Source organism: Numida meleagris, chromosome 3, assembly GCF_002078875.1.
Source record: "Numida meleagris isolate 19003 breed g44 Domestic line chromosome 3, NumMel1.0, whole genome shotgun sequence".
Lineage (NCBI taxonomy): Eukaryota > Metazoa > Chordata > Aves > Galliformes > Numididae > Numida > Numida meleagris.
In genome coordinates this window covers 81,546,996-81,574,212 of record NC_034411.1, presented here as the reverse complement: position 1 = coordinate 81,574,212, position 27,217 = coordinate 81,546,996, and the positions used below count along the sequence as shown (strand labels likewise).

At 37.3% G+C, this 27,217-nt stretch overlaps 1 protein-coding gene across 3 annotated transcripts in view; it reads left to right on the top strand.

Annotated features, from left to right (window-relative positions):
• The window catches only part of CD109 (CD109 molecule), an 88,319-nt gene that overhangs the window by 30,615 nt on the left and 30,487 nt on the right, over window positions 1-27,217 (top strand). For all 3 annotated transcript variants that reach the window (XR_002437379.1, XR_002437380.1, XM_021392831.1), the window contains exons 6-23: window positions 5,280-5,319; window positions 5,947-6,031; window positions 8,182-8,278; window positions 9,096-9,231; window positions 10,089-10,198; window positions 11,878-12,117; window positions 12,472-12,573; window positions 12,677-12,739; window positions 13,659-13,835; window positions 16,877-17,029; window positions 17,831-17,905; window positions 18,376-18,436; window positions 18,997-19,132; window positions 19,900-20,017; window positions 22,217-22,330; window positions 22,536-22,754; window positions 24,672-24,816; window positions 25,876-26,052. Coding sequence is in view for 1 of the 3 variants with exons in the window: in XM_021392831.1 (XP_021248506.1) it covers window positions 5,280-5,319; window positions 5,947-6,031; window positions 8,182-8,278; window positions 9,096-9,231; window positions 10,089-10,198; window positions 11,878-12,117; window positions 12,472-12,573; window positions 12,677-12,739; window positions 13,659-13,835; window positions 16,877-17,029; window positions 17,831-17,905; window positions 18,376-18,436; window positions 18,997-19,132; window positions 19,900-20,017; window positions 22,217-22,330; window positions 22,536-22,754; window positions 24,672-24,816; window positions 25,876-26,052 (2,248 nt within the window). In the remaining 2 variants the exon portion in view is untranslated. The remainder of the gene's footprint in view (window positions 1-5,279; window positions 5,320-5,946; window positions 6,032-8,181; window positions 8,279-9,095; window positions 9,232-10,088; window positions 10,199-11,877; window positions 12,118-12,471; window positions 12,574-12,676; window positions 12,740-13,658; window positions 13,836-16,876; window positions 17,030-17,830; window positions 17,906-18,375; window positions 18,437-18,996; window positions 19,133-19,899; window positions 20,018-22,216; window positions 22,331-22,535; window positions 22,755-24,671; window positions 24,817-25,875; window positions 26,053-27,217) is intronic.

Genomic DNA, 27,217 nt, shown 5'->3' with positions numbered 1-27,217 from the left:
TATTCCTGTGCTGCAGCTGTCATCAAGGGAGGTACAGGTTTTTCTGAATCATATATGAAGTTGCAGATCACCAATCCTATCCTGATAGCAAAGATCACTAAAAACTTGGATTTAGTGCTAAGAAGTGCTTAGTATATGCCTGTCCTGCATTTAGGTGAGTTTGGCATTTTTGTAGCTATACTTTCTTGTCTGTGACTCATTCTGCTTGATTGAGTCCACAGTATCCATAGGATCTTTTGGATCTACTCAGGGCTTTAGAAACATCTTCAGATTGCAAATGGGGTGATCTCTGCATGACTTAGCTATCCTGATGCTAGGACCTGAGCTTTCTCATTTAATGCCAGCTGTCCAACCTTTCTGTGTTTCCCATCTTGTCTTCAAAGTGCTGTAAAATCAGTAAATAACACTTCCTTCCAGTGGTTACAGGTCAGTTCCCAAGTGTGCAGAATTTGGATTCTTAGAAGTAGTGCCTCTGAATCCTGTTTTAAATCAGGTTCTGGCTGCTTGCTGCTATTAAACATCCTGTTGTACTTTTAATAAGTGTACAGGTGTTAGTAAAACTCTTCCAAGAAAGCTCAAGACAGTGTAATTACAGTCTGGTTACCAAGTCTCCACCTTGTATTTTAGTTGGATATCTTATGTTTCCTGTTATGGAGCCTGCTGCTGAAAGGCCTTTAGTAGCTGAATTTTAGTAGCAGATATCCCCATCTAAAAGTTTTTCTTTTAAGGCATTTTGTAATCTAATTGATGGAAGTTGTTGTTTGGAAATTTATGACACAGGAATGGTGATGATTCAGAAGCAATGAGGGCTTTCTAAAATATTTTTGAAGAGTATTTTATTTTTAAAAGTTTCAGATACAAGAAAACTTTCAGTTTCAACTGGGGTTGATTATTATAGAATTTTATCCTTTACACCTCAAAGTTTTTAACTTTTGAGGTTTTATGTATGTTATAGCGTATCCACAGTGTATTCTGTGATGCTTGACTTCTAGATCCCCTATTTATTTCTTCTTTGATCTGTTAAGTTTGATGTTGTATCATAATTAAAAAAAAAAAAAAGTGCCACTTTCTTTCATAACCGGACTCCACAGGAAACCTTTGTGATTTGCTGAATACACAGCAGTTGGTAAATGAGTGCTGGTAACTCGCTTGGGAGCTGATGGTGTGAATACATGTGACACCAGTGGGACTGCTTCTGGAGACCATGCGGGGGGAATTAAACAGAAGTTTGGAGATCTATACAGAATTCTGGGTACACAAAACATGAGAACCAAGTGGTGCCATAGTGCCAGAACAAGTCAGAGGGTGCTCATAGACTGTGTTCACTTCAGAGACCTTTTGTTGCCATAGAAGTTAACACTGGGGGCACAATCCCTAAGATCTCGCTTGCTGGAATAGGACTGAATGACTTCAAAGGGGGCTGGTTCATCACAGCAGAGCAAAAGCTGAACTGTAGTTCTTAGATGTCAAGATCTATAACATCAATCTTATATGGATCTCTTTTCGGCACTTTTTTAATCTGTAGAGCAGATTAATCTGTCTGAGCAATGTGCACAGAATGTTATAGGTCTCTTGTGGTTTAAGAAATGCTGATTTCTTGAGAGATCATAAAAACAGAATAAAGCAGTCCAAGTGGAATAAGCATGGTTCTTGTTTTCCTATCTGAATCAAAAAGAAAAGTCTCTCTTGGGTTGTGTATATAACTAAGCACTTAACAGCTGCCTCTTCGGGAAACTAATTTAACAGCATGCACTTCAAAATATTTGAACAATATTTACCAAGGAGGAAGCCCTGCCCTGAAGAACAAGAATGGTGCAGAGGGGTTGAAATGTTGTTATTTGGCCTATTTCAAACCAGTTTGGCAAAAAAGTGTGCATTAGGGAGAAATCTGGCTTGGCAGCCAAATCATCTGGATGGCATATTAGGGTCTTTTCCTTTCCCTACACTGTCAATTCATGGCTTGCTTTTCGTAATAAATGTTTTTTTTTGTTTTTTTTTTTTTTTTTTTTTTTTTTTTAGAGAATTTGCAGCCAAGCACTCTAGTCTCTCTTTAATACCTGTTTTCTACTGCTTACAGTTCCTTTAACGTATAATTAATTTGTTTTGATTTCTAAGGTGAAATAAAAACTCATTTTCAAGGAGATACTTTTTCATCCTACCAGCTGGAGCAACGTTCTGCTCATGGTTTTCTTGACAGCAAGGGTGACATATACATGCCTGATAGTGGAAATAGAAAATGTACATGAACCAGACGTGGGATAAATTTGCTGAATGTCATTCTCCTAAAGATACCTGTTCCTAAGATTAATCAATAGTAATCTGATTGTGGACTGCATGTAGCACTTTGTACTGCAGTATTTTGGATTGTAAGGATTATGACATGCACAAATGTGAAAATAGTGGATTACACATGTATATTTTCAAGCATGGGATTATAAATATGGCAATTGCTGTGGTGATCAGTGACTTAATCATGAAACTGGTACCAATGTGATTTTTCTTTGATGGAACTGTTTTGCTAGGAAAATTTTAAACATTTATGCACTAGGAGGTTGGTCTTAAATGCTTGATTTGCAGTCCTTTTGATGAGGTAAGAGAGATGGGACCCATTATAGTTGTTTACAGCCTGAATCTTGGTCCAAGTGTTTTTCTCGCAAGAGCTCTCTGTTCATCCTCTCATCATCTCCTGCCACGCTCATTTCCACCTGACATATCTTGATGAAGTAAAGAACCTTGCTGCTGATCAGTCAAACTACAGATTTTACTTACCTGTCAGAGGATAACTAATTCCTACTTAAAGAATGAAGTATCTAAGTACTGATATTACTGTGATTCTCAGTGAGGCTCTTTGAAGAACCACACAGTTGCAGGGCTTAGGGACATCTGGCAGCTTTCTCACTTGCCAGTCACATTTCTTTGCACTACCTCACAACCAACTGTCCATATCCAGTCTCTTTTGCTGCATATTTCAAACCATATTAACGGAAGTTCTCTAGCAAAAATGGTACTTGTAGGGATGGCATTGTTCTTGCAACTAAGCAAAGTAAGCAGACATCTGAGCTCCATATTGATGTGACATCATCATGCAGTTGAGCAGCATCCAGCAATATTAATCTTGGAAAATAGCCACCTCCTAGTGACAGACTGCTGTCTATCATGGTCTTTCCCTGTTTCTCAGAAGGGTCTTAATCAAAGAAGCAAACAGGCTTTCAAAAGGAGCCTTTCCCTTCCCGTCCTTTGGGAACTGGAAACTCTTTCATTTTCTCAGTCTGTTCTTCTAGCCCAGTTGAGCTCAGATTTTCCTCTTGGAGGTTTTTGTTTTTATTTTTTAAAGAAAAAAAGAACAGGGATCTAACCCTTTCGTTCTTCTGCTGCTCTTGTGTTGCTTAAGGCTTGAGATTATTTTTGGCTGCTTTTCCTCTGTGACCAGTAGCCCTGCCAGAAGGAGGAAGCCCTTATGTTGGAATGTCCCATCCGAATGCAGGAGCTCCTCCAAATGTCCCATCTGATCACAGGAGCACCGCTGGTTGCCAGAATGGCTGCTGCTGTCCCTTCCTTGCATGCAGTCAGTGGGAGGGTTAGGGAGGCCGTCTGAGTTGGCTCTTACTGAACCAGGCAAAAAATGTTTCTGACTGATTCATTTGATTTGTGGGCATGGTTTTCTTGAATTATTCTTTCTATTATTCTTTTTATTATTTTATTACTGTCTATTATTTATTAGTATTAAAGCCAAACATTTTAAAAATGTGTGTATACCTATACCTCATATTATTCACATTTTTAAATGAAGGCTGGCATAAATATTTCAAGAGTAACTTAGTGATATTCTTTCTCCTCAAACAAAACTCTTGAGGAGTAATTCTGTTTTTGTATAATAATTTAACTTTCTGCCCACAACATCATGTGTTTGTTGACACTGAGAATATTAAATAGTTAGCAAGATATGGGTACAAGATGTATTATGCTAGCAATACTCTGAGTCTTTATTTATGCCATTGATACATTGCTTATTGTGAAAGAATGTGTTTACATCTCCCATATGGTTAAAAGAGGCACAGTCTGACTGATGAATGATTACAAAAAAAGCTTTGTGAAAGAGTATTTGGTCATTGCTCCAGTGTAATCCTGGTGTCAGGCAGATCAGCCGAGATGCAGAGCTCCGGTTCCAGGTACCTCATGCCATTTCCCCACTGATGGCAGCTTTTGGCAAGGCACTGTACAAATGAGAAGCGAGGGTTATGCGCCTGCTGACAAATTACTTGCATGCTTGCTCAAAATTACTCACACCCTAACAAGGAAGAATAATTGAGTAAGACAATAGAAGCAAAATTAATGTGTCTCACCACCCTGACTTTTTGGGTCAACTGTCATTGCACCAAAGAACAAAAATAGCTGCTGTTTTGTTTTGTTTTGTTTTGTTTTTTTTTTTAATGTTAAGAGAGTGGGTTAAAAAAACAAACAACCTTTAAAATTATTTTCCTAAGAATGTGCAGTGTATGACCTAAGGTACCAAATTTCAATATTATGCCAGAATAGGCTTTTAGATATTCCGAGGAAAATGAAGAAATGAAAAAAACAAACAGAAAAATAGGAAAATAGAAGAAACTTAACATTCTGTATAGTTGCTTATTTCTTCCTTTGATTTTTAACCAATCAATAATAGTCAGGAAGATACAACTCAAGACATCCCTGCTGAAGTAAGTATAGACTTATAGACTATAATTAAATCTTAGGGTTGTTTTTTTTTTTTTTTTTTTTTTTAAGTGAATGAAGAGCCTTAAGATTATACATGCTTTTTAAGTGGTCTTGTCCTCTATATATGCTGTAGGGGCTTCCACTTGCATTAAGATACCAGAGTTAATTCTGGATGAGTTAGCAAAGATACTGCTGGTAGTTCTGTCATGGTTCATCTTGATTACAGTGAATGCTTAATGATAGGTAGTTTTAAGCTAGCTGACTCAGATATATATATCTATTTACAGAAACCAGCCATATGTAGATGTCTGCAGACTGGCAGCTCTCTGAGGTCTCCATTATATATGTTTTGAATCTGCTATATGTGAACTACCTGCATGCTTCTTTGGTGCAAATATCTTCAGCTGGTTCTTGCAGGAACTCTGTAACAGGAGCTGATGATGGCTGAGCCATAATTTAAATCAAATCATTTCAGCAATTATAATTTAAGATGGGTGTGGGTGGGATTGGGCCTAAAAAATGTATTAAACATGCTACTCTAACTACAACTGTATGTATGTTCTTACGTATTTTTTTTTCAATAGGGTCAACTACACTATCAGAGATTTAAAGTGATGGAATATGGTAAGTATTATTCAAGGACATTTAGTGGTGACCAGAATTGGTAACTGAGTTTCCATTAATTTAGAGTTTAGAGAAACTAGCTTCTCTTGGTTAATGCAAACTTTTTGAATACTCCTAGAAAGTTTAATTTCCAAATCTGCTTCTCTGAGACTGACTGTCCTGGGGAGAAACATCATCTTATCGGCTGCCCTACTTATTTCTGGTAGCTTTAATGACCTACTTCTGTAGCATCTGAATGTTGTCTTGTCCGTGTTTTCCCAGGAGCTTCCAGGCAATGTGTTCATCCCAAAATATCTGTATGATATTTGATCTTGAAGCTTCCTGATTATTCTGTAAAGGCTGATCAAGCTGAACGTTTACTGCTTACCCTACAAGCTTGCTTTGAGAAAGGAGAAAGAAGCATTTTATATTTTAGCCATAGAAGATTGTGCACAGGCTGCTCTTGTGATGCTTGGTGCTCACCTTTTGACAAAATATCTTAGAATGAAGCACGTATAGGACTGGGTTAAAAGTATATCTTACTTTATATTCCTGAGGAAACGGCAATAGTCTGTACCATATTACATATTAAAATATGTAAGTATTATTTTTATGTGAATTAAATACTTTATGTAATTTTTTTTTTAGTTTTACCAAAATTTGATGTTACGATAACAACACCATTATACTACTCCTTGAGAGAGAAAGATGTAACCGGTGTTGTCACTGCAAAGTAAGTAAAACACTGATACTGTTGTTGTGCTCACTTTTAAGATAACTATTTTACATCTGTAAATATTAAAGTAAAAACATGCTAAAATGCTAAAAAAGCATCCTCTGTTGTACATTCTCTGTCTAGCTCATATTTCTAGTTACTGGATTTTTGTGTAACAGTGTTAGATAGATCTTCAGACTTTTAGTTGCACCTTTTTGGTTAGGTATACGTATTTCCAGACTACAGCCAAGATATTTTCAAGTGCCTTATTCATAAAATTTCTTGACTCTTTTGTTTATAATGTAAACTTTGAGGCTTTTTTTTTCTGTTATTATATCTCTTTCATTGTGCTCTCCAATGTATCACATCAAATTCTTCAGGTAGAGTAACTATATTTTACCATACCAACTAGAAAATTATACAAGCTTCCATTCACATCCTTCTTATTTCGATTAATCCACATTATAGATTTGAACTACAGGCTTCTACTGGCTAACAAAATACCTACACCTGTAAATTGATGAAGAATTAAAAACTCTTGAGAAGGTCAGAAGAGACTTCACTGTAGACTAATATTCATCATTGTAGACTGCTGTATAAATAATATTTTATATTTTAATCTCAAATAGAAATGAATTTTATTTCAGGAAGATGAGAGCCAAGTAAAGCTACTTGGTAAACCCATTCAAGAAGACCTGAAAGTGAGAGTCTTTCTGGAGCTATTTAATTCCATTAAAATGCATACCTTCTAAACAGTCAATTCAAAGTGAAATACAGAAGTGATTGATTAGCAGACCATTTAAATGGAATGTTTGGACTTCTGAGAAAAAGCTTCTTTTCCTGGAGGCAATGCAACCCAATACTACAAACTATGTAGGTTTCTCATTAGGTGTAATTAAAAAAAAAAAAACAAAACTTTTTTTTCTCCCCTATGTTTCTTTTGGAGTATATGCCAATGTGAAATTGGTTTCCTAGTTTGTTTTGGTCTGCCACAAGGTACTTGTCTCCTTTGTTAAGGTATTTGAAAACATACCTGTCTGTTGCAATAAATCCAGACTTGCGCGCCAGTGAATAGTCTGGGATTGAATCCCAGCAGTGCCAAGGTTTTTCTGATATGTCATAATCATTTATAAGGAATGACTTCATTCCTGGTGACTGTTTTTATAGGCAAAATGTCTCTGTATACAAGGACTTTGCATGTTCTTTAAACTTGTAGATGTCATAAATCCTTTTTCTTTCTCATTTCTGGACTATTAGATTAACTACAGGATGTTATCCAATGACAGTAACATTTCAAGCCTAATGGCAGCTTCTTCCTGTAATTAGGTCTACTGCAAAAGACTGCAGCTCAGGTGCAAGACAGCGTTGTCAGAAACTTTCCTGTAACTATGCCATTTGATTATCCTTTTCCTCTGCTTTCAGCTTTGATGTTTCTTAAGTGACTGCCAGTCATATCCATAATGACTGGAACGACTTAGTTATCACATCTGAATGAATTAATGCTGTTGGATTAGAATGGTATTTTCTCCCTATTTCCTATTCTACAAGGTCTGACTCTAATGATTTCTCTTACAGATAGGTTGGAAACGTTTGAGCAAAATTTTTGATTTATTACTATTCACTGAGTATGTTACAGTTTATAAATTAGATACAATTGCCAGTTGTGTTTGCTGTGCAATAATGCTGTGATTTGTTTGCACCGTGATTATTAAATACTTTAAATATAACTAAATATCTTGAAATCACTCATTTTGTACATGCAGCATTTGGGAAGCATAACACTTGCACTTCCCACATCCCATTTTAACTCTATTGCCTATTAATTATGGTGCTACATTGATGCTCTGTTCAGTAACTTGCTTCTAGCTTAGCTTAACGTGGTTAATTTGCTTACATTGTACAGCCCATAGTAATAGACTTGTAGAGCTCGTGTTCAGGAAAGGGCAGCACTTCTCACTTCTCTGTATATTCTCTAGGTTGGTTTCTGACTTTAGTGTCTATGAAGTGGTCTCAGTGCTAAAAACTTCATGGTTCAAAGTACAAATACATTCCAGCCATATTTGAAACTGCGGAAAAAGTATTTTAGTGGACCTTTTTACCTTCAAAGCTCTTCAGGAGCCTGAGCTCTTGATATGATGCGTTGTTTCTCTTTGCTTGGCGTGTTTCAGGTATACATACGGAAAGCCGGTGAAGGGAAATGTGACAGTCACCTGCCTATCTGTCTCTTACTGGACAAACAAGAGGAACGTAACAAAAACGATGGAGGTGAGTCTTTTGTTAGCAGTTCAGTAGTGCTGTAGACTCTAAAGCTGTGTCTGCTTTTGTAGGTTAAATATGCCTGGGACCATTCTCAAGTGCTGTGTTCTGCTGGCACAGTCTGTGGAGTGACTTGCATGAATAGTGTTTAACTCTCTTTATTTTCTAGTGCAAAGTGGCTACATTCAAACTGCCTGTTGGGAGCGTTACTTGGCCACTGTAATCCCTTGAACTATGCCTGGAAGTTACTTTGGAGAGCAGTAGCTGGCCCAAGTAGAAAAACATTCCTGAAGCCCTTCTAGCAGTGTAGGTGATGGGGGGCCAGTGCCCAGGAATGTTCCCTGGCGCTGTGCGTGCTATTATGCACTCAACTCTGTGTTATAAGGCCATTGCAATTGTCCAGGTGGAACTCTAGCATGTGGTGACAAAAGTGTTTTGCCTACTAATTCTCTCATAATTGCATTGGAGTTGATGTGCTAGAGGTGATCTGGAGCATGACATGTAAAAAAGCATTCCGTTTTGATTTGAAGACATACAAATGGTGAGAAATTGATGGAATCTTTTTCAAAATCAGGTCTTTTAATTTTGAGCTGTGAACAAAACTTCAGTTTCAGCTAAGTGATATCTGTCATTTCCTGTTGGCTGGCTTCAGACCTCCAGCAGGAATTAATCTTCAGAAACAGAACTGAATTTAGGTAGAATCTATGCTCCCTCAGGCAGCTTCCAATTTGTTGTCTTTTTCTGTAAAGCATAGGTGCTAGTGCTCTGACAGTGTAGAAGAGGAGAATTTTACATGAAGGTAAATATATATTTTTTCACATTGCAGATAAATGGATCTGTGAATATTACTTGTAACAAGCTTATGTTGCAAAGCTTGAATGGGGATCAGTCGTGGCACCACGGTGACGATGATTACATGGAGCCAGTAGAAATTATTGCTGTGGTTACTGAGTCACTCACAGGTATTTTGCTGTTTGAGGTCTTCCAAGAGGAGTCCAAAGAGCAGATCATGCTAGAAGAGCTTAGTGCAATGCAGAGTGGCTTGGAAGTGCTGGCAAAGTATCATGTACTGAAGGAAATATGAATCTTTTGCATGCAAATATGTTATCTAAACTGTTACTTGCCTAGTTATTAAATAGGTTAACTGTTAGCTCAGCTGAATGCAGTTCTGCACTAAGTGATTTATTAAGTAACCAAGGGATTTGTTCAGATGGGGGGCTTAAACTCTATGACAGGTTGTTTTGATGAGAAGACCAGGCGTAAAAATTAATAGCATTAGGTTGCCTTACAAACTTTAGGTTATGATTAAACTTACGTTATTTATTTGCTTGTAAACAGCAGTAGAAAGAGTTCTCTGGCCACATGTTGCACTCTGGTTTTTTTTTACCTTTATCTAGATACCCTGATTTGCAAACTGAGCTTTCTTGTGAGCTCCTGGCATGTTGCACCTTGCATATTAGAGAAAAAAAAAAAGTTAAAAAATAAAGAACTTCTGGCATTTCTAGTAACAAGATTTCATTACAGAATTTCTGTTGAAAGACCAATAATGTGGAAGTTGGCTGATTTGGGATTCTTCATTTTGTCATTCTGAAATAGTATTCATGGAGTAAAGCACAGCTTGACTTACTTATTGTCATGGGTAACACATATATATATATATATCGTCTTTTTACTGATACTTAGCTGGAAGGATGGACAGCAGTCAGAGTGGAAATGGTGAAAAATATTATTGAATTATCTAAAAATCAAGCAAATTATATTACTGCTAAAGGAGTATGTATGTTCAAAACATGTCTAAACAAATGCAATTATTCAACAGGAATCTCTCAGAATTCAAGTACTATCATATTTCCAAAGCAAAGTGACTATTTTATTGAATTTGTGGACTACTCTAGAGTCATAAAACCTTCTCTGAATTTCATCGCTACTGTAAGTTCTTTTGATTCATTGTGATTTGTGCATAAACAAATGCGAGTTTTTCTCCTGTTTTTTTTTGCTTAGATACCAAAATTTGCCTCAGACTTTTAAAAGTAATTTACATGTTTATTTTCAAATTATTTTTTCATGATACATATCAGAAAGTTCTAAGCTTACAGTTTTTACTCTACCAAAGGATAAAATGACAGGAAATGCTGTGTTGACAGGATATGCTAGAGTATGGTTTATCAGTGTTATTAAGAAAAACTTTTCAATCTCTAGCTAATGTTTTCCAATAAGTTGACTGTGTTTTAGTAGTTACTGAGTCCCAGCTCTCTTAATACTTGTATATAAAATGGCATATATGACTGAGAATATATTGTTTATTTTAAATATATTTATATAAAACTAACCAGTTGTTACAAAACTAAGTACAGCTCATCAAACCACATTGCTCTGAAATGAAAGTGTCTCTTTTTTGCATCCTGTCTTGTCTTTTTCATACTACCTATAGTCCTCGCAGAAGCCTTTCATATTCTTCATGCTCTCCTCATCTGTGGTCGGTATTTCTGCGTTTAACAGAGATTGAGTATTGCACCATTGCATATTGCTTTGAAGGAGGAACAGACTTCGTAATTCTTGAAGACAGCCAGAGCCTTTACTATGTAGAAATACCTAAATACTGTACATATATAATATATGGTATGACTACCAGTAAAATAGACTGAGTATGCACTTTTGGATCGATGCAGGTTGTATCTTTTTGCTAGCCTTACCACTGGGACTTTGGTTTTGGTCCTTTTCATTTTCTTTGCCAGCAGCCTAGTTTGACTCTAGCTCTGACCTGCTTCTTCCTCCTCTGCTGAAGAGCTGGCAGAGGAGATACCAGTTATGCTCCCAGAGGAGGCTGAGGAAACGGCTACTGCTGTTACTAGGAGGTGAAGGTCTGTATATACTGTACAGAGAGATAAAAGGAAGATAATGGCAGAGGAAAAGGGGTAGTGGAGTGATGCACTTTTGGACTGAAAAAGAAGAGGGAAACATTAGTTCAATGTTCTTAAATGTAGAGGTTGGATTTTTGGAATATAAAATACAGAAGGAGAATGGTTTTACTGTGGGTGAGAATCCATAGAAATAAAGGTTGATATAAGTTATAGTGCTAACTGGTGAATGTTAGAGTGAAGAATTTAGAGATTGTATCAATTTGAGACTCGTTTTCAGTCTTTTCATTTCTTTCTATGAATCCATAAATACATCTCACTCAGCCTCACCTCTACTCATCTGATGCATTATCCTGCACATGATGTAATCTTAGGTTAACCTTTGTTGTTGTGGTGGTATACAAAAGGTGATAAAATGATTTATTCAGGCAGTAGATTACATGTGCATATTTTGCCCAATGGATAAGCATGTGGAGAAGAGGAGTTGTAAATGGGAGAGCTGAAAGGCAGAACACCTTCTCTATTTTACCTGCTTTCTTTTTTTTTTTATTATTATTATTAATTTTTTTTCCCTCCATCTGGCAGAATTGTGAACAGTTTAGTTTTTGACTGACTTGCCTACACGCAGTACTCTCAAGGGATTAAAAATAATGATACTGATGTGTGAGAAACCTGACAATGCCTTTTTTTGATAATGTTATAAGTAGTTTTACCATGTTTGATGGACATTTTCTTTCTTTTTGTTTCTAGCTAAAGGTGACGCGTTCTGATACCAACCAGCTGACAACTGAAGAGAGGCAAAATCTTGTCACAATCACTGCACAACAGTCAGACCTGTTTTTTCACCACTCTTCATTTTCTCACTTTGAGAATGAGGCAACAGAGGAGAGAAATAAAACAGTACATGTCCTGAATTACACAGTCCCAGAAAATGGAATTATTGATATTGAGTTTCCAATCCTATCCAATACAAAAACTTTGAGAGTTCAGGTATTGCTTTGTAATATGTTGATTTGAAACACTGACAAACTGAATTGAGAAGGCTGTAATTAGTGGTATGCTGTTTCTGCTATCTATAACAGCCTGTATACTACTTGCTGTTGTATTTCTTCCTTCTTATCCGTATTAGAGCTGGAAGTCTAAATGTCTAGTTCCTGTCTAAATGTGATGTAAATAACTGCATCAAAGCAACAGTAGAGAAAAAAGAAACAGATACCGAAAGCAGGAAGTTGTCTTCCCATTAAGGTTACCATGTTCTTGCAAATAGTAACATACATACTGCTGCTTACAGAGCACACACCTTTTGCTGTTCTGTTAAGAACTTTGTTTTACATTGTCTCACAGGCAGAGTTCCTCAACAGTAAGACTGACATAGGCGTTTATGATGTATTCAGCTCTCCTAGTGAAACTTACCTCCAGGTTAAAACGAAGAGTCAGGAAGTGAAGGTACATACAGTCTGAGACAAAACTTGCGAAGATGTGGAAAAAAACATTCAAGTTATTCATCATGTTTCCATACTCAGCATTATCAATCATATTCTTTTTCTAGGCTGGGAAACCTTTTGAGGTAAATATTGAAAGCAACAAGCCAGTAAGAGAGTTCCAGTATCTGGTAAGTTACTGTTCTTTCTTATGTGGACAGTCCAAGATGACTTTTACCAATTTGAGAGAATCACAGAATCATAGGGCTTGAAAGGGACCTCAAGAGATCATCAAGTCCAACTCCCCTGCTAGAGCAGATTCCCTACAGCAGGCCGCACAGGAAGGCATTCAAATGAGTCTTGAATATCTCCAGAGAAGAAGAAGTGTAAGCTGGCCATGCAGTTTTTAGACAGTGGAGGAAAGGTATTAAGTTAAAGTCATTGGGGTAAAAATTCTATTAGATACATCAGGATAAACAATGAAGTCTATGCCGTTGAAGGCAGGGAGCTGCCTTTCAAGGCTCTGTTTTCATTAGAAAGTGGTATATGTAGTTGAGTAGGAGCAGATTTAGAGTGAAAAGCTAAAGCTGTAGACCTGTTGTCTGCACTGCAGGTATTTGGATGTAGGTTCAGAGTAGCTCAAATCTGATCTAGTAAACTGAATGCCTGTTCTTAGATGCATGTTGGTGAACCATAATACGCACTCTCCAAGGTACAGACCAGAATGTAGAAACTGGAGGTTCTTGCGAGATTTGCTTTAAAATTGTATCCCTAATCCATACTCAGGTCTACTGTAGATGACGCACATGTCCCAGTTATATTACTGTTACATTTTTATGTACTTGTAGCACATATTGTGCTGTGAATTCATTTTTATAGTTCAGTGTTGTCCACAGTGATACAGGCAGGAGTTAAAGCATAGAAAAAAAGATCTATTTCTAATATTTAAATTTTGTATTATTCCTCTATTTCATACCCAGTCTTAAGAATTAATCAATCAAGAATTACAGCTCTTTGCCTCTTCTTTTAAAAGCCATTTATAGAAAGAATGACAGAGCTTATGATGTATCGAGATACCAACAGACTGAGTGTTTGATTTTTCCCTTTCAGGTTTTATCTAAGGAACAAATTATGACTTCTGGCACAATGGTTGCAAAAACATTCAATTTAACAGCAGAAAATTCCTGGGCTCCCCTGGCGTGTATATTTGTATTCTATGTTGATGAACTTGGAGCGGTTGTAAATGATGCTCTTACAATTCCTGTTCAGCCTGCTTTGGACAACAAGGTAATTATATTGAACATGAGCCCGAGACCATGTTTTTGTCTGTTTGTTGTATGGTAAACCGTAGTTTAGATCACAGACTTGTAAATGTAAAACCTTCCTCACTGTGCATCTAATCTGAGATTTGTTTAAGTCTCTGGAACTTTCTGATAATGCCAGTAAAATTAGGGTCTGGCTATAAATGTAGGGCTATTTTATATCTAAAAAAAAAAATAAAAAATTTGTAGCTGTACACATTCCCCATAAATATACAGATAACACCTCCTTATGCTTTCAACATTATGGCCAAATACTGAGCCAAAGACTGCTCAGGACAGTATATTTGTAAAATTCTCCTACGCTCTCTAAGCATGGAATTCTAGAAGTTTACAGAGTTATTCCCCGTAGCCAGGTTCTCAAGCCTGTCAGGGTCCCTCTGGATCGCATCCCTTCCCTCCTGCTTGTCAACTGCAACCCTCAGATTTGTGTCTTCCGTAGAACTGATGAGGGTGCACTCAGTTCCCTCTGTACTCAGCCCTGGTGAGGCTGCACCTCAAGTACTGTGTCCAGTTTTGGGCCCCTCACTGCAAGAAAGACATTGAGGCCCTGGAGCATGTTCAGAGGAGGGCGACGAAGCTGGTGAGGGGTCTGGAGCACAGGCCTTATGAGGAGCGGCTGAGGGAGCTGGAATTGTTCAGTCTGGAGAAGAGGAGGCTCAGGGGAGACCTCATCGCTCTCTGTAACTTCCTGAAAGGAGGTTGTAGTGAGCTGGGGGTTGGCCTCTTCTCTCTTGTAACTAGTGACAGGACGAGGGGGAATGGCCTCAAGTTACGCCAGGGGAGATTTAGGCTGGACATTAGAAAACACTACTTTTCTGAAAGAGTGGTCAGGCGCTGGAATGGGCTGCCCAGGGAGGTGGTTGAGTCACCGTCCCTGGAGGTGTTCAAGAAACATTTAGATATAGCGTTGAGAGACATGGTTTAGTGGGGTTATTGGTGGTAGGTGGATGGTTGGACTAGATGAACTTGTAGGTCTTTTCCAACCTAGCTAATTCTATGATTCTATGATTCAGTCCCAGTGTGACTGACAAAGATGTTAAATAGTGCTGATACCAACATGGCCTTGTGAGGGACACCACTTATTATTGGTCTCCACTTGAACATTGTGTTTGATTACAGCTCTTGGAGTGTGATGATCCAGCCAATTCTTTATCCACCATCCATCAAATCCATTCAGAGAATCTAAACAGAAAACAAATATGATAATTTAGCTAAAACTTGGGAGTAGAGACAGGAAGGTATTTCTAGTGAAAAAGCATAACAATTTGGTTCGGCCTTCTGGAAAAAATGGAAATCTGGCCACTGATTTCAGTGTTCACAAGTAAGATTACAGTATATTTTGCAGCAAAGAAATAAGGCCTGATCTTGAAAATACCAGTTCAGTTAAATATAGCTTATAAATGAAAACCACCATCCGAGTGTGCATACAGTTAAGATGAAAAATTGAGAAGATAACTTGTAAGAATTTAGTATCAACCTTACTGTATTTGCTATGAAGACTACTTTCTTTGTAATTTGTAGCCATGCCTAGCATCGCATTTCAGTAAATGAACTGGTAAAATCAAGTATACAGAACTGCAGTGCCTCAGTGTCCTTTAAACAGAAACAAAGCATTTTTTCTGCCAGTTCCATTTACAGTGCTGCATGTGGTGCTTATCGCATTTGCGTTTCTAGTGTTAGTGTGTTTGCTGTTCATCTGCAATCTTCATACTGAACGTACATGGAAAACATCACATATTATCAGAGAAAGGTTATGACTAGACTGTAGCTTCAGACACCTACATATGCATATTTGCATATAGGGTCAGAGTTCACTTGCTGAACTCTAGGTGCTTAGTATCCCCTGAAAGGATGCAGAGTTTTCAAGATACTGTCCTAGGACCAGTAGGAGGTCCTGTAAGAAACCTATCCACTTCTGGAGCGGGAACTGAGGGCCAGACAGTGTGCTGTGGGACATCTCAAGGGATTCCAGATGCCTTCAGCTGACTGAGTCTCATTCCTGATATCTGTATGGGAATTATGCATCTAGGCTCCATTTAAGAATATTCTGTTGCCCAAACTGAGTGTGGTTTTAAGGATATTCTGCCTTGTCTCCAGTGTTTACTCCAGAAAGGGAAATTCTGCACCACTGCAGATGACTCAGATACCTTTGAACATCTTAGATAACGAAAAGTGCCAGTGGTTATAAGAATGAATGCCACCTACTGCTAATGCAGTCAATGGAGCCTATAGAACTTTTTTCTCTGCTGCTAGTTGGATTTCTGTTCCATGATGAGCCAAACTGCTATCTAGTCACCATGACTTCCTTTTGACACTCCTCAAAATTAAACACTAACCTGAAACGCAGACAGCTAAATGTAGACAACTTCAGTATGGAGCTGAATTCCATCTCCAGACTTCATAGGAATGTTATTTTGATGAGGAGAAAGAGTAACATTGCTTACTGCATTGTCACCTGATGCTGTGAGAATGGGACATATTAGAATTGCCTTACAGTGGATGACCCTTCCTCATTTCACTACCTGTAGGAAGGCATACTGGTGCTGTATTTGCCTATTCTCTTCCTTATTCCTTGCCCATGCACCCGCTCTATAAATCCCTTTTTCTGCATTGATCTCACTGTGGCACGCTTCATTGGAATCTTTCAGGCATGGAATTTTTTCCCAAAAACGTCTTTCCCAAAATACATTACATGCTTTATTGTACATTGATAGAGAGGATGAATTTCATTTACTGCCTTTAGCTGTAGAAACCAGTGTATTGTGGTTTAAGAGGCTGCTACTTCAAATCCAGGAGTTGATTGAAGTAACCATATTCTGTCCAAGCATCAGTTGGGAGGGCAAGAAAGCAAAAGGAAGGCCATAGTATTTTCACAGAAGTCCTAGGAAAAGCAGAGTCGTCTTATAGACAACTAAGAAAATACTTCCTCAGAGTTGTTAGCTGACTTTAAATATCAACGTATAATTTAAACTAGTGCCTTTTTTTAAAAAATTTCCTTTTTTCTAGATTAAAATTTCTTGGAGCAAAGATAAAGTCAAACCATCTGAGAAAGTGTCCCTTAAAATCAGTACAACAGAACCAGAGTCGGTAATTGGACTTGCAGTTGTTGATAAAAGTACAAAGCTTCTAGGAGAAAGTAGTGACATAACAGAAGATTCTGTAAGTATATGGGGAAGAAAGTTTTTTTGTTGTTGTTGTTTGTATGAAAGATCTGTGTTTACATAGATATTACAGCTTATATGCTGAATGAATAATGTTCTTTGGGCATAATTTCAGTTCTTGGTTGTGCAGATGGTTTTTTTTTTTTTTTTTTTTTTTTTCTGCATGCAGCTTATTGACTTTAGCAGAAAAGACTCTAAGGCTTACAGGGTAACAGGCCCAGCACTTCTGATTCCAGTTCCAATTCATGCTGTGTTGTTTTCCATTCAAGAAACTCTCAGTTAATGCCTGGCTGTTTCTTCTTTCACAAAAGACAAAAATCACTGAAACTTCCTGATGATTTGTGCTTCATGCTCTTTAATATCAGTAATGTAAAATAATACAAAGGATTTTATTTTTTTGAGGAGTGAAATGATGTAATATTCATCTTTTTGAATTCTCTTTACTTGCAGAAGCTCTGGTGCACCAACGAATTGAAAGAGCTGACAATACGCATTGTTCCTAAAGCATCCCAATGATGTATTAGCCTAAGTGCCGTGGAATATCAGTGGGCTGTAGACTCCTGGTTTAGGTTTATGTAGTCTCAGTCACTCATCCATTAATTACGAAATTATTGCAGTCTAATCCCATTCGTTTTGTCATGGATTCTTTTCTCCTTTATGTGAGAGCTAACGGAGCTGCTGCTGCTTGCTCTATAAATGAGCATCTGTTAACAGTGACAGTTCTGGAAAAAAAATGTATATTTGCATTTACTTTTTGGGTGATATTATGGTTGTTTTTTTTTTTTTTCCTTTGTCCTAGGTATTACATGAACTCAATTTATATAATACAGCACAGTATTTCCCCCTGGTCAGAGGTTCTTTTGGTGTCTTTCAGGTATGTTTAAAATAAAAATATCTGACCTTGTTTTTTGGGGTGGAGGGAGGTGTGTGGTTCAACTTTGTGGTTTGCATATTGTTTACTAGAACAAAAGATTATTAATGCCCCTTTTAAAGCTTGGGGCTGTAGACAGCGGTCTACAGTTTTTGTAGACCGCTGTCTACAAAACAGGTTTTGAGTTGTAATTTATCAACATGTAAATAATCTGAATACAAAGAAATGTTTATACTTTCACATCATTCACATTTATCTCTGTTAAATTTTTGTGTCATTAAGGCAATATTCAGATTCAGATAATCGTGAACTCTACTGATTCCTGTGTATTACTTGCTTTAGATCTATAATTACTCTGTAATTGTGACTATATTTTCTTAAAAAGAAAGACAAGAAAAGAAAAATAAAAAAGATGAGCACTGTTGATGTCCTGAATGTCCTGTATTGAGATAAACTGTATAAATTTTATCCAGAAATGCAGCCTTTGGGTATCAACTGATGCAATTCTTGAGGAGGATAAAGAACACTTTTTTTGTAAGTAATAAAAATAAATGAAGCCAAATCTAATTTACTTAGTGGGGAAGGAGATTCATATGTTAGGGCCCCTCTTAAGTCTTCTCACTGTAGTATACATAAAGGCAACTTCCAGCCTTGCAAACCAGAACTAGAACTGTTTTTAAGGTTCAAAACCAGCAAAACTATTTTGAAAACTTCACTTTTGCTGCTGTCATGAGTGACCCTACTCATTAAAGGAGTGAGAATCAATGAATGGTGTTTTTCTTTGCAGTTTCAAATGCAGTTTCATAGCAGTGGTTTGTCACTTTGTTGTATGAAGCTAAATTATGCCAGTTCCAGAAGTAGTCTGGAAAGGCTGTGTAGTGTCTTTACATTCTTGTGAAATTTCATTTACTTAAAAAAATAAATTAACAATCAAAAACCCTAAGGAAAGAAAATAATGCAGAGTTCCTGATACTACTCGTGGAGTAGTGTTAACGTCTGTAACAACACTGTAGATCATACTGCAAACGCTCCCTTAATTTGATTTTTCTTAAACATAGACATTTGTAGGTAGAACAATAATTTTTGTTTTGTAGATGATGGAATGATACCCATAGAGGATGGCTTTGCTTATGATCTGCCAGTAGCTAGAGAAGAACCTCTAGATTTCAGCACTCCATATGTAAGGACACATTTTCCGGAGACTTGGCTTTGGATCGATACCAAATCTAGGTATAAAATTAAAAGAAAATGGAAGCTGATTTACTCTTTCTGTTATTATTTTGTATATTTTAGTATTCTGCATTGGTACTGAAAAACAGTGCTTAAAAACGTGGTATTATTTATATTCTGCTACCACCTAGAGGCCACAAGTGAGGTTGGAGGCCCACCAAATGAGGCGTTTTACAACTGCACAAAGCGGGACAATCCCTGACTGAGTGCCTTGCAGTTTCAATAGAAACAAATTAAAACCCTAGAGACTAGGATTTTCAGGATAGGACACTATCTTCCTTTTGCAGATGGAGAACAGACTTGTAGGGAGACTCGGTGTTTTTCCCTACAGTACATGTGAAAATTGTGACCTGGAAGCTAAAATCTGTTCTTGTCTACACCTAATTCAAGAAGCATTTCAAACCATCAAAGAAATAGTGAAATCTGACCTGTGCTGTGAGACACAAATCTTGTACTCTTTCACAACTAAGAAGTTAGAGAAGCAGCCTTTGTTGGGGATTATTTTACAGGATCTGTAAAAGTTGATTAAATGTAATGTGATTAATTACCTTCAATTTATGTAATTTAAAATAATTTAAATTTGTTCTAATCATTTTGATCCCATCACAAATATTTCTAAATGATTAAGAAAAGGAAAACAGATAACCAACAGTTTTTCCTGCCAAGAGTTCAAACTTTATTTCTGATGTATTATAAACACCCATATTTACTTACTCATGTCTGTAAATGGATGCTTTTGAAAGTCATCTATGTCCTTTTGCTATCAGATCTGATGCAGATACCACAATGGAAGTCACTGTACCCGATACCATCACGTCCTGGGTAGCCAGTGCTTTTGTGCTTTCTGACAATGGTGGGCTCGGAGTGACAACTGCTCCAGCAGAGGTAGCATATCACTTGATATTTCTCCTTTAAATGCTGGTAACACTGTAGATTATTAACTGGAACCTGCATTTTACTTCTAATAATGGCCTTCTCCTTATACCAATAAAGTAATTGCATGTGTATTCAAACTGTTAAGAAAACATTACAGTGAAATCCTATGTGGACATGGAGGTTGGGCACCAGAATGAGGTGGTTATGCTGCTAGGTTCCTGCCTCCTGTGGCTCTTTCAAGGAGAATTTAGCAATTTAAGCTGGATTCAGCACTCCTCAGTTTAGACCTCTAACTTGAGATTTCCAGAATAGATATGCAATTGTCCTAGGCTCACTCTGTATTCATGGAAACAGATTCTTAGGGAATGTTATTTAGCTTGTTTAAATTAAGAATTACTTTTTGAAATGTCATTATAGTTATCTCCTTTCATGCATTGTGTAAAAATCTTAGAGAAACTATGTTCCTAACTGAGACATCTCTACTTGAAGTGCCAAAGGTTAGAAAGGTTGAAAGTGACCAGTACTGGGTCATAGATTTCCAACTGGATGCCTGCACAAATTAAAATTTAGCTTGTAGACAATCCTTTACCCACTGAAATTCTCATGCCTCCAAATTCTTGTGGAGGAGTATCTTTCAGGATGCAAGCCCAGATACAGTCTCAGATTTGTAGCTGGCTGTTATACCAGATACAAACCATATGCTTTGAACATCCTGGTCAAAACACCACAAAATTTGGAAACAGATCTTTATTTTGTGGCTGAGGGTACTTTGAGACTGTAATCATGATTCTGGTTTCTTCCACTCAGCTTGGCAGAGAAGGGACAGAAGGAGGAATCGTTTTCTGATTCAAACTATATGAAAATATATACTTGGTCCTTCACTCTCAAATTTGAGGAGGCTACAAGTAAAACAGATGTTGAGCTTATTCTTTAACTATAATCACCAACATGCACTACTCGGTGCTTCACCCTCATTGGGATGTTTAGATTGTGCTTGGAGTTCCATATGGCTGAAACATGCTAATCAGTACCATACAAAGACACAAATAGAAGAAATGCATGAAAACTGTGGTGGGGAAATAAATAAGTGATATCTGCATGCTTAATGTCATTTACTGCTTTGCATCTTGTTTTTACATGTCTTCTAGTACACAAAGTATTGATAATTTCACCTCATCCTATTCTATTGTAAGATACTGAGATATTTCTGATTGTTAAAATTTAATATTGCAGGAGGTTAAAAGGAAAAGAAAATCGAAGGAAACAGGCATCTAGTGAAAACATTGAGTAAGAACTAACCAAAAATGATCCATTAAAACTTTTCTAATTATAAAAGACATTTTTTATCACTGAAAGCTTTAGCAAACAACTTCAAAATGCTTTTGGGATATTTGCTGGCTAGAAAGAAATCCTAGGATATTCTGGATCTGAAACTCAAAATACTTGGAAGAATTTTTTAATGAAAACCAAATTAAAGCCATTTTTAGTTGACATTTCACTAATAATAGGTGCCTCGGTCATTCTTAATGTACAGATGTTCATGTGAGCTTACCACTGCCTTCCTAGAGCCAAGACTTGATCCAAAAGTCTCTGTTAACAGATAAAAGTACTCACTTTCTGATAGATTCCTGCAAGTTGTTTTTATTTTAATAAAAAAAAGACGTACTATTAGAAGTATAACCAAAGACTTAGGCCAAGGTTAACCATACAAAATAACACATCATACTAAGGTGCTGGTGAATTACAGAATTAGGGAGAGTTAGTTATTTTATATTCCAACACACATGTCTGTACTGACATGAATGTAGGTCAGTGGACAGATTCAGAATCTTCCTTTACTTGTACATACAAAATAGTTCATAGTAGCTTTAATGGTATCTCTGGACAGATCACAGCTTTCCAACTTGCATGATGATACTTTCTTAGTCCCAGTTCAGGTTCTCTTGTCAGAATTTGCCACGTCAGAGCTTCCAGGAGTCCATCTTAATGGCATTGTAGAGTTCCAACAAAGGTGCTCATATGCAGAAGAATCCTCGGCTTCTGATTCAGTCCTGTAGTAATACATTTTGGTAGTGGTAGAGTGTGAGTAAACATACTCTCATATGAATTTAAAAGTGAGAGTCTAATCAGAAGACATGCTGAATAGTCATTTTCTCACTAGTATCTGATTGTAGGGGTTGACTGTTTTGTGCTGATCTTGTTTTGCAGCTAGAAGCTTTTCAACCTTTCTTCATTTTCCTGAACCTTCCATACTCTGTCATTAGAGGAGAGCAGTTCATTTTGGAAGTGTATATCTTTAATTATTTGAAAGAAGAAGCTGAGGTAAAGTAACAGTCTGTCTGTTCTCTGTGCTTGAATATTAGCAGGCACTGAAGGGAGTGCATTACTGGTGGAGATCATAAATTTCTCTTGTGAGATCTTCATTGAGCATATTGTAAGGCTATTTCTCTATGCACAGCTTAAAAAGGCAGGTTAAATTTTCTTCAAAATTTACATCTGTTATTGGAAGTGTTACTGTATCTTACAGGTTAGTGTGATCCTGGATGTGAACGATGCTTTTGAAATTATTCTAACATCCAATGAAATAAATGCTACAGGAAATCAACAGTCTATATTTGTACCAAGTGAAGATGGAAAAACTGTTCAGTTTCCAATCAAACCAAAACAGCTGGGAGAGATTCCCATCAAAGTGACAGCGATATCATCTGCTGCTTCTGATGCTATCATCCAGAAAGTTTTAGTAAAGGTAAAGTCAGCAGCTTGGCTTGTTCCTCAAATAAATTGCTCTGTAAAATGGACAATGGAGTGTTGCAAAAAGGCAAACCAGTATACTTGTCCACTTCTCATTTTCTAAGGTTGGCTTCAGTCAGATGGCTTCAAGTTGAAAGCACTTTTAAAATAAATTCCAGGATTGAAAATATAGATCTGTTCTATAGCTGATCATGTGTCAAATGCTTCTGAAAGCAAGGCAAAATCTGTTTTCACATTGACAAATTCATGGTGCTACACTTAGCTTAACAATCTAGGATGGTAAAGTGGACCATATTACTATTATGTATAAGTGCAATGAATTTCTTAGTGCACCTAGCTTAGTTCAAAGCCTACTTTTATGAACATTTCTCTATTGTGTTAGTGATAGGAGTTTAGCCCCCAGACTTTCTTGATGAACTAGAAGCTTTTGGATGAGATTTGCCTAACTTTTGCCATCTAACAGTTCGAGTCATGTTGAGCTCCATTTCAGTGCAAGGTGATAGACACTTTTACATCTCATCCTAAAACAGGTACTTAAGATCCTAGAATCAGAGAATAGCTGAGTTTAGAAGGGACTTCTGGATATTGTGTAGTCCAATTTTCCTGGTCAGGGGAGGATCAACTACAGCAGTGTGCTCAGGACTCAGTCCAGTCAGGTTTTGAATGTATCCAAGAATAGATACTTCTCTGCCTGTCTGGGCAATTTGCCCTGACCTGGACCCAGTACTTGAGTGGTCTCATGAGGGCTGAGTAGGGGAGAAGGATCATCTTGCTCAACCTGCTGGCCGGACTTTACATGATGCGTCATGGATACAGGATACAGCTGGACACCCTTGCCACAAGGTCCCTTTTCTGGCTCATGTTCAAGTTGGTGTTTCTTCCTCAAGTAGGTTTTTCTTTCTGTGACTTTCTTACCGATTGTTTAGGATTTCCATACTGATAGCACATTTCTCCAGGATGACAGGTTAAATGAATTATGCTCTAAAGGTGCTGATTTACCTCTCTTATGAAACAGGATCATAAAATTTCACTATTTTAGAATACAATAAATATATGAATTAAATGACATATGAATTTCAGCACAGCTGTTTGTGGAACTTTAGTGCTGACAGTTGAGGTTCTTCTAGATTTTGTTATTTGCATCTGCATTTCTGTATCTGAACTTGCCCACAACTCTCAACCTTGTCCAACCTGAAGAGCAAGCTCTGTCCAGCTGGTTTCTGCAAAGAGGGTGTTCTTCTGTTTGTGTTGAGTGCCCAGTTTTGGACCTACTAGAAAGTTTTTCTTTTATAGCATAGCCCTTTTGTTGGACTTCTCAAAACCACTGTCCTGCAAGTTGATTTTGGGAGAAGCCTGTTATTGCCCTTTCTATTGAATCTCAGTTGTGCAGAGGAGAATAAAAGCCTGTTGGACTAAGATCTAGGCTGAGAAGAGAAAGCCATTCATTTTCTCCACTTTGAAAACTTTTTTTTTTCTCCAAGAGACTTTGCATGCATGAATGAACTGAACCTTTACAGTGATGAACCTAACTGGTAGAAGTCCTCCTTGTATGACAGGCTGTAGGACTGCAAACAGCATGAAAGAGAGCACTTCTGGCCTTGGCTTATGCTTGGTCATGGAGCTCTGTGCTTTGCATTAAGCTCACTGGACTCAAAGATGCTTTTAATGACTTTGCGTGTATTTTGATAATTAACACATGGTTGCTAGAAGCAAATAGTGGAAGCAGGTCTTTATTATAAAAACATTTCTGTGTCAGTTCAGATGGACCAATGCCTCAGGTTCTTGATGTGTTACAAAGCAGCACAAAGTATCCCACAGAGTTTTAGATGCATCAGCACAGTAAGCATGTAGTTCCAGTCCTAAAAGCAACAACCTATTGGAAATTATAATAATCCTCTGTTTATTTTGGTAGGCTGAAGGATTGGAACAGACATATTCTCAGACATTCCTTTTGGATTTAACTGGGAGTAAACAACAAGCAGTGACAAAAACTTTGGATTTCACTTTTCCTTCTGATGTTGTAAATGGCAGCGAGAGAGTGCAGGTTGCTGCTGTAGGTAAGGATAATTTTGTTCTGTTTCCATCTCTATTACTGGTCAGCTGTTTTTTTTGTTTTGAATATAGTTTTCTGTCTGCTGGGCTTTTTCTGGACTCAGTATCTAAGATACAGCATGAAGATACAGCATGCCACCACCACTGCTTTTGGAAGTTGAGGGTATCTGTATTCCACATGGATGTGGAAAGATTGGTCTCCATTAGCAGAATTTGACATCTGTGACATCCTGTTGCAAGTGGCCACCACATTTAACATAATCCACTTGCTGGTTTCTTCTGCACCAGATAGGTGCAAATAGTAACTGGAAGCAGTAGACGGTCAAGTAGAGCGGGGATGCTGGTATAATATCCTGAACTGCTACAGCAGGGTTTGCCAGAGCTTCTCTATGGAAAGGCCTTTCTAAGATCTTGCCCTGGATGGCTCTTGCTTTATAGGTTTTTAGGAAACCGTATTAATTTTAATTTAATCACTATGTTTATGGGTTGAATAATTAGTTCAAAATAATTTCTCATCCATTGAACTAATAATATGACTGTATGGATGGAGTATATTATTCATTTATTTTGTTTTCAATGTTGTGATATGTGAAAGTGTCCTTTTTCAGAGTTAGAGAGAGAGTCAGACTTTAATAAGGAAAGTCCTGCAAAGTTTGCTAATATTCTGTCCAAATTCTGCTTATCTGAAGAAAAAAACCTACATCTTGACTGATCGTTGGTCCTAGGCTTTGATAAGTCTGTGTGAGAGGAGAAATACAGGAAATTTGAAATATGTACAGCTGCTGAAACACTCTCCTGGAAGGAATATCTTTTGGCTTTTTTATATGGTGTCTGTTTGAAATTATCGTGTAGTTGGGAAGGTCGGTAAAGCTCCACAGGGAGACTGGTCATTGAGCAAAAAGCTGACAATGAGACTGTGTGTGGTTAATGCAGTTTTCTGCCTGGTTAGTGGTGTTGAGTACAAATATACCCAATGTATTAAATTTTTTCATAGTTTAGCTGATACCTTCCTTAATGTGTTAGGCATGCATTTATTTGTATTAAGTTGTAATTTTATCTTCCAGGTGATTTACTTGGACCTTCAATCAATGGTTTGTCATCATTGATTAAGATGCCTTATGGCTGTGGTGAACAGAATATGATCAATTTTGCTCCAAATGTTTATATTTTGCAATACCTCACTAAAACTAGACAGCTGAGAGAGGATATTCAATCAAAAGCGTTATCATTTATGAGAAAAGGTCTGTACGCTTAAAGGAGATGTTATGTTTTCAAGAACACAGATACTAGAGGTATCTGTGACTTTGTATTTAGTATTTGAAAAACTAGTTTGTATCATGTGACTTGGAAATAAAACCCATCTTTCTCTTTCTTCTGAGATAACAGAATTAAGTGGCAAACAATTCGTCTTACAAGGAAAAGTTTGCTCCAAAATGCATGTTGTTTTTATATAGCTAATTTTCAAAGGAAAACTGCATTCTAGAAGGTGATTTTGTGCTTTTTTGTTGTTGTTATTAATGGTTGCTAACTCTCTTTTGCTTAAACCGTGTGTGAGCAAGCATTACTGTATGTGAGGTAGAGAGGGTCAAAATGAGCAGGCAGCATGAACCGTAGTCATCCCATATTTGTATCTGCCTTCATTGACAACATTCTCAGCCTCCCATGTCCTTGCAGAACTCTAGGAATTATGTTCTGGTGATTGATGTTTGCCCACCCAAGTTTTAGACTTGATCAGAAATAAACTCTGTGCCGGACATTGAAAAAATGGAATATTTTAGTAGGAAATGGTTCTATATTTTGACTTGAAAATACTCCAGGGCATCATGAAGTGTGGAGAACATAGTTGTACTGTGCTTCTTTGTGCCTACTGGGGCAGTCAGAAACCGTGATGTACCACACTCACTACGTGGCAGTCCACACGTTGAGTCTGGTTCACAGGGAGAAATGAGACTATCCTCTCTGAGCTATGCCCCTACTAAGGCAGCGTGAAGACATTTTAAAATTAATTTTGCACTCTATGAGTCTTTTTGTTTTGATTTGTTATGTTTATTTTATTTTTTTGGAAAAAATGTTGAAGTTTTCCTTGGAAAAGACACATCTGAAAATACATTTTCCTTTCGTCAAGAACTCAGTTTTATGTCAAAAGCAGTAATTTAACTGTTTTTAAAATTTTTTTTAAACTCTTCCCTCTACACAATTTTGTTAGAAAGGAAGGGAAGAGGCATGTTACTTAAACAATTACACTGAAGTTTGTGAGCAGTCAACCACTCTGTGAAGGTTGAATTGTGCTACCATAATTTCCTGAAGTTTTCCAGCAATAGATTTATTAGATTTATTTTAAAGCAAGTGAAAAATATAGGATTAAATTTCACTTATATGCAAAACTTTATGTAACATGTTCCTGGT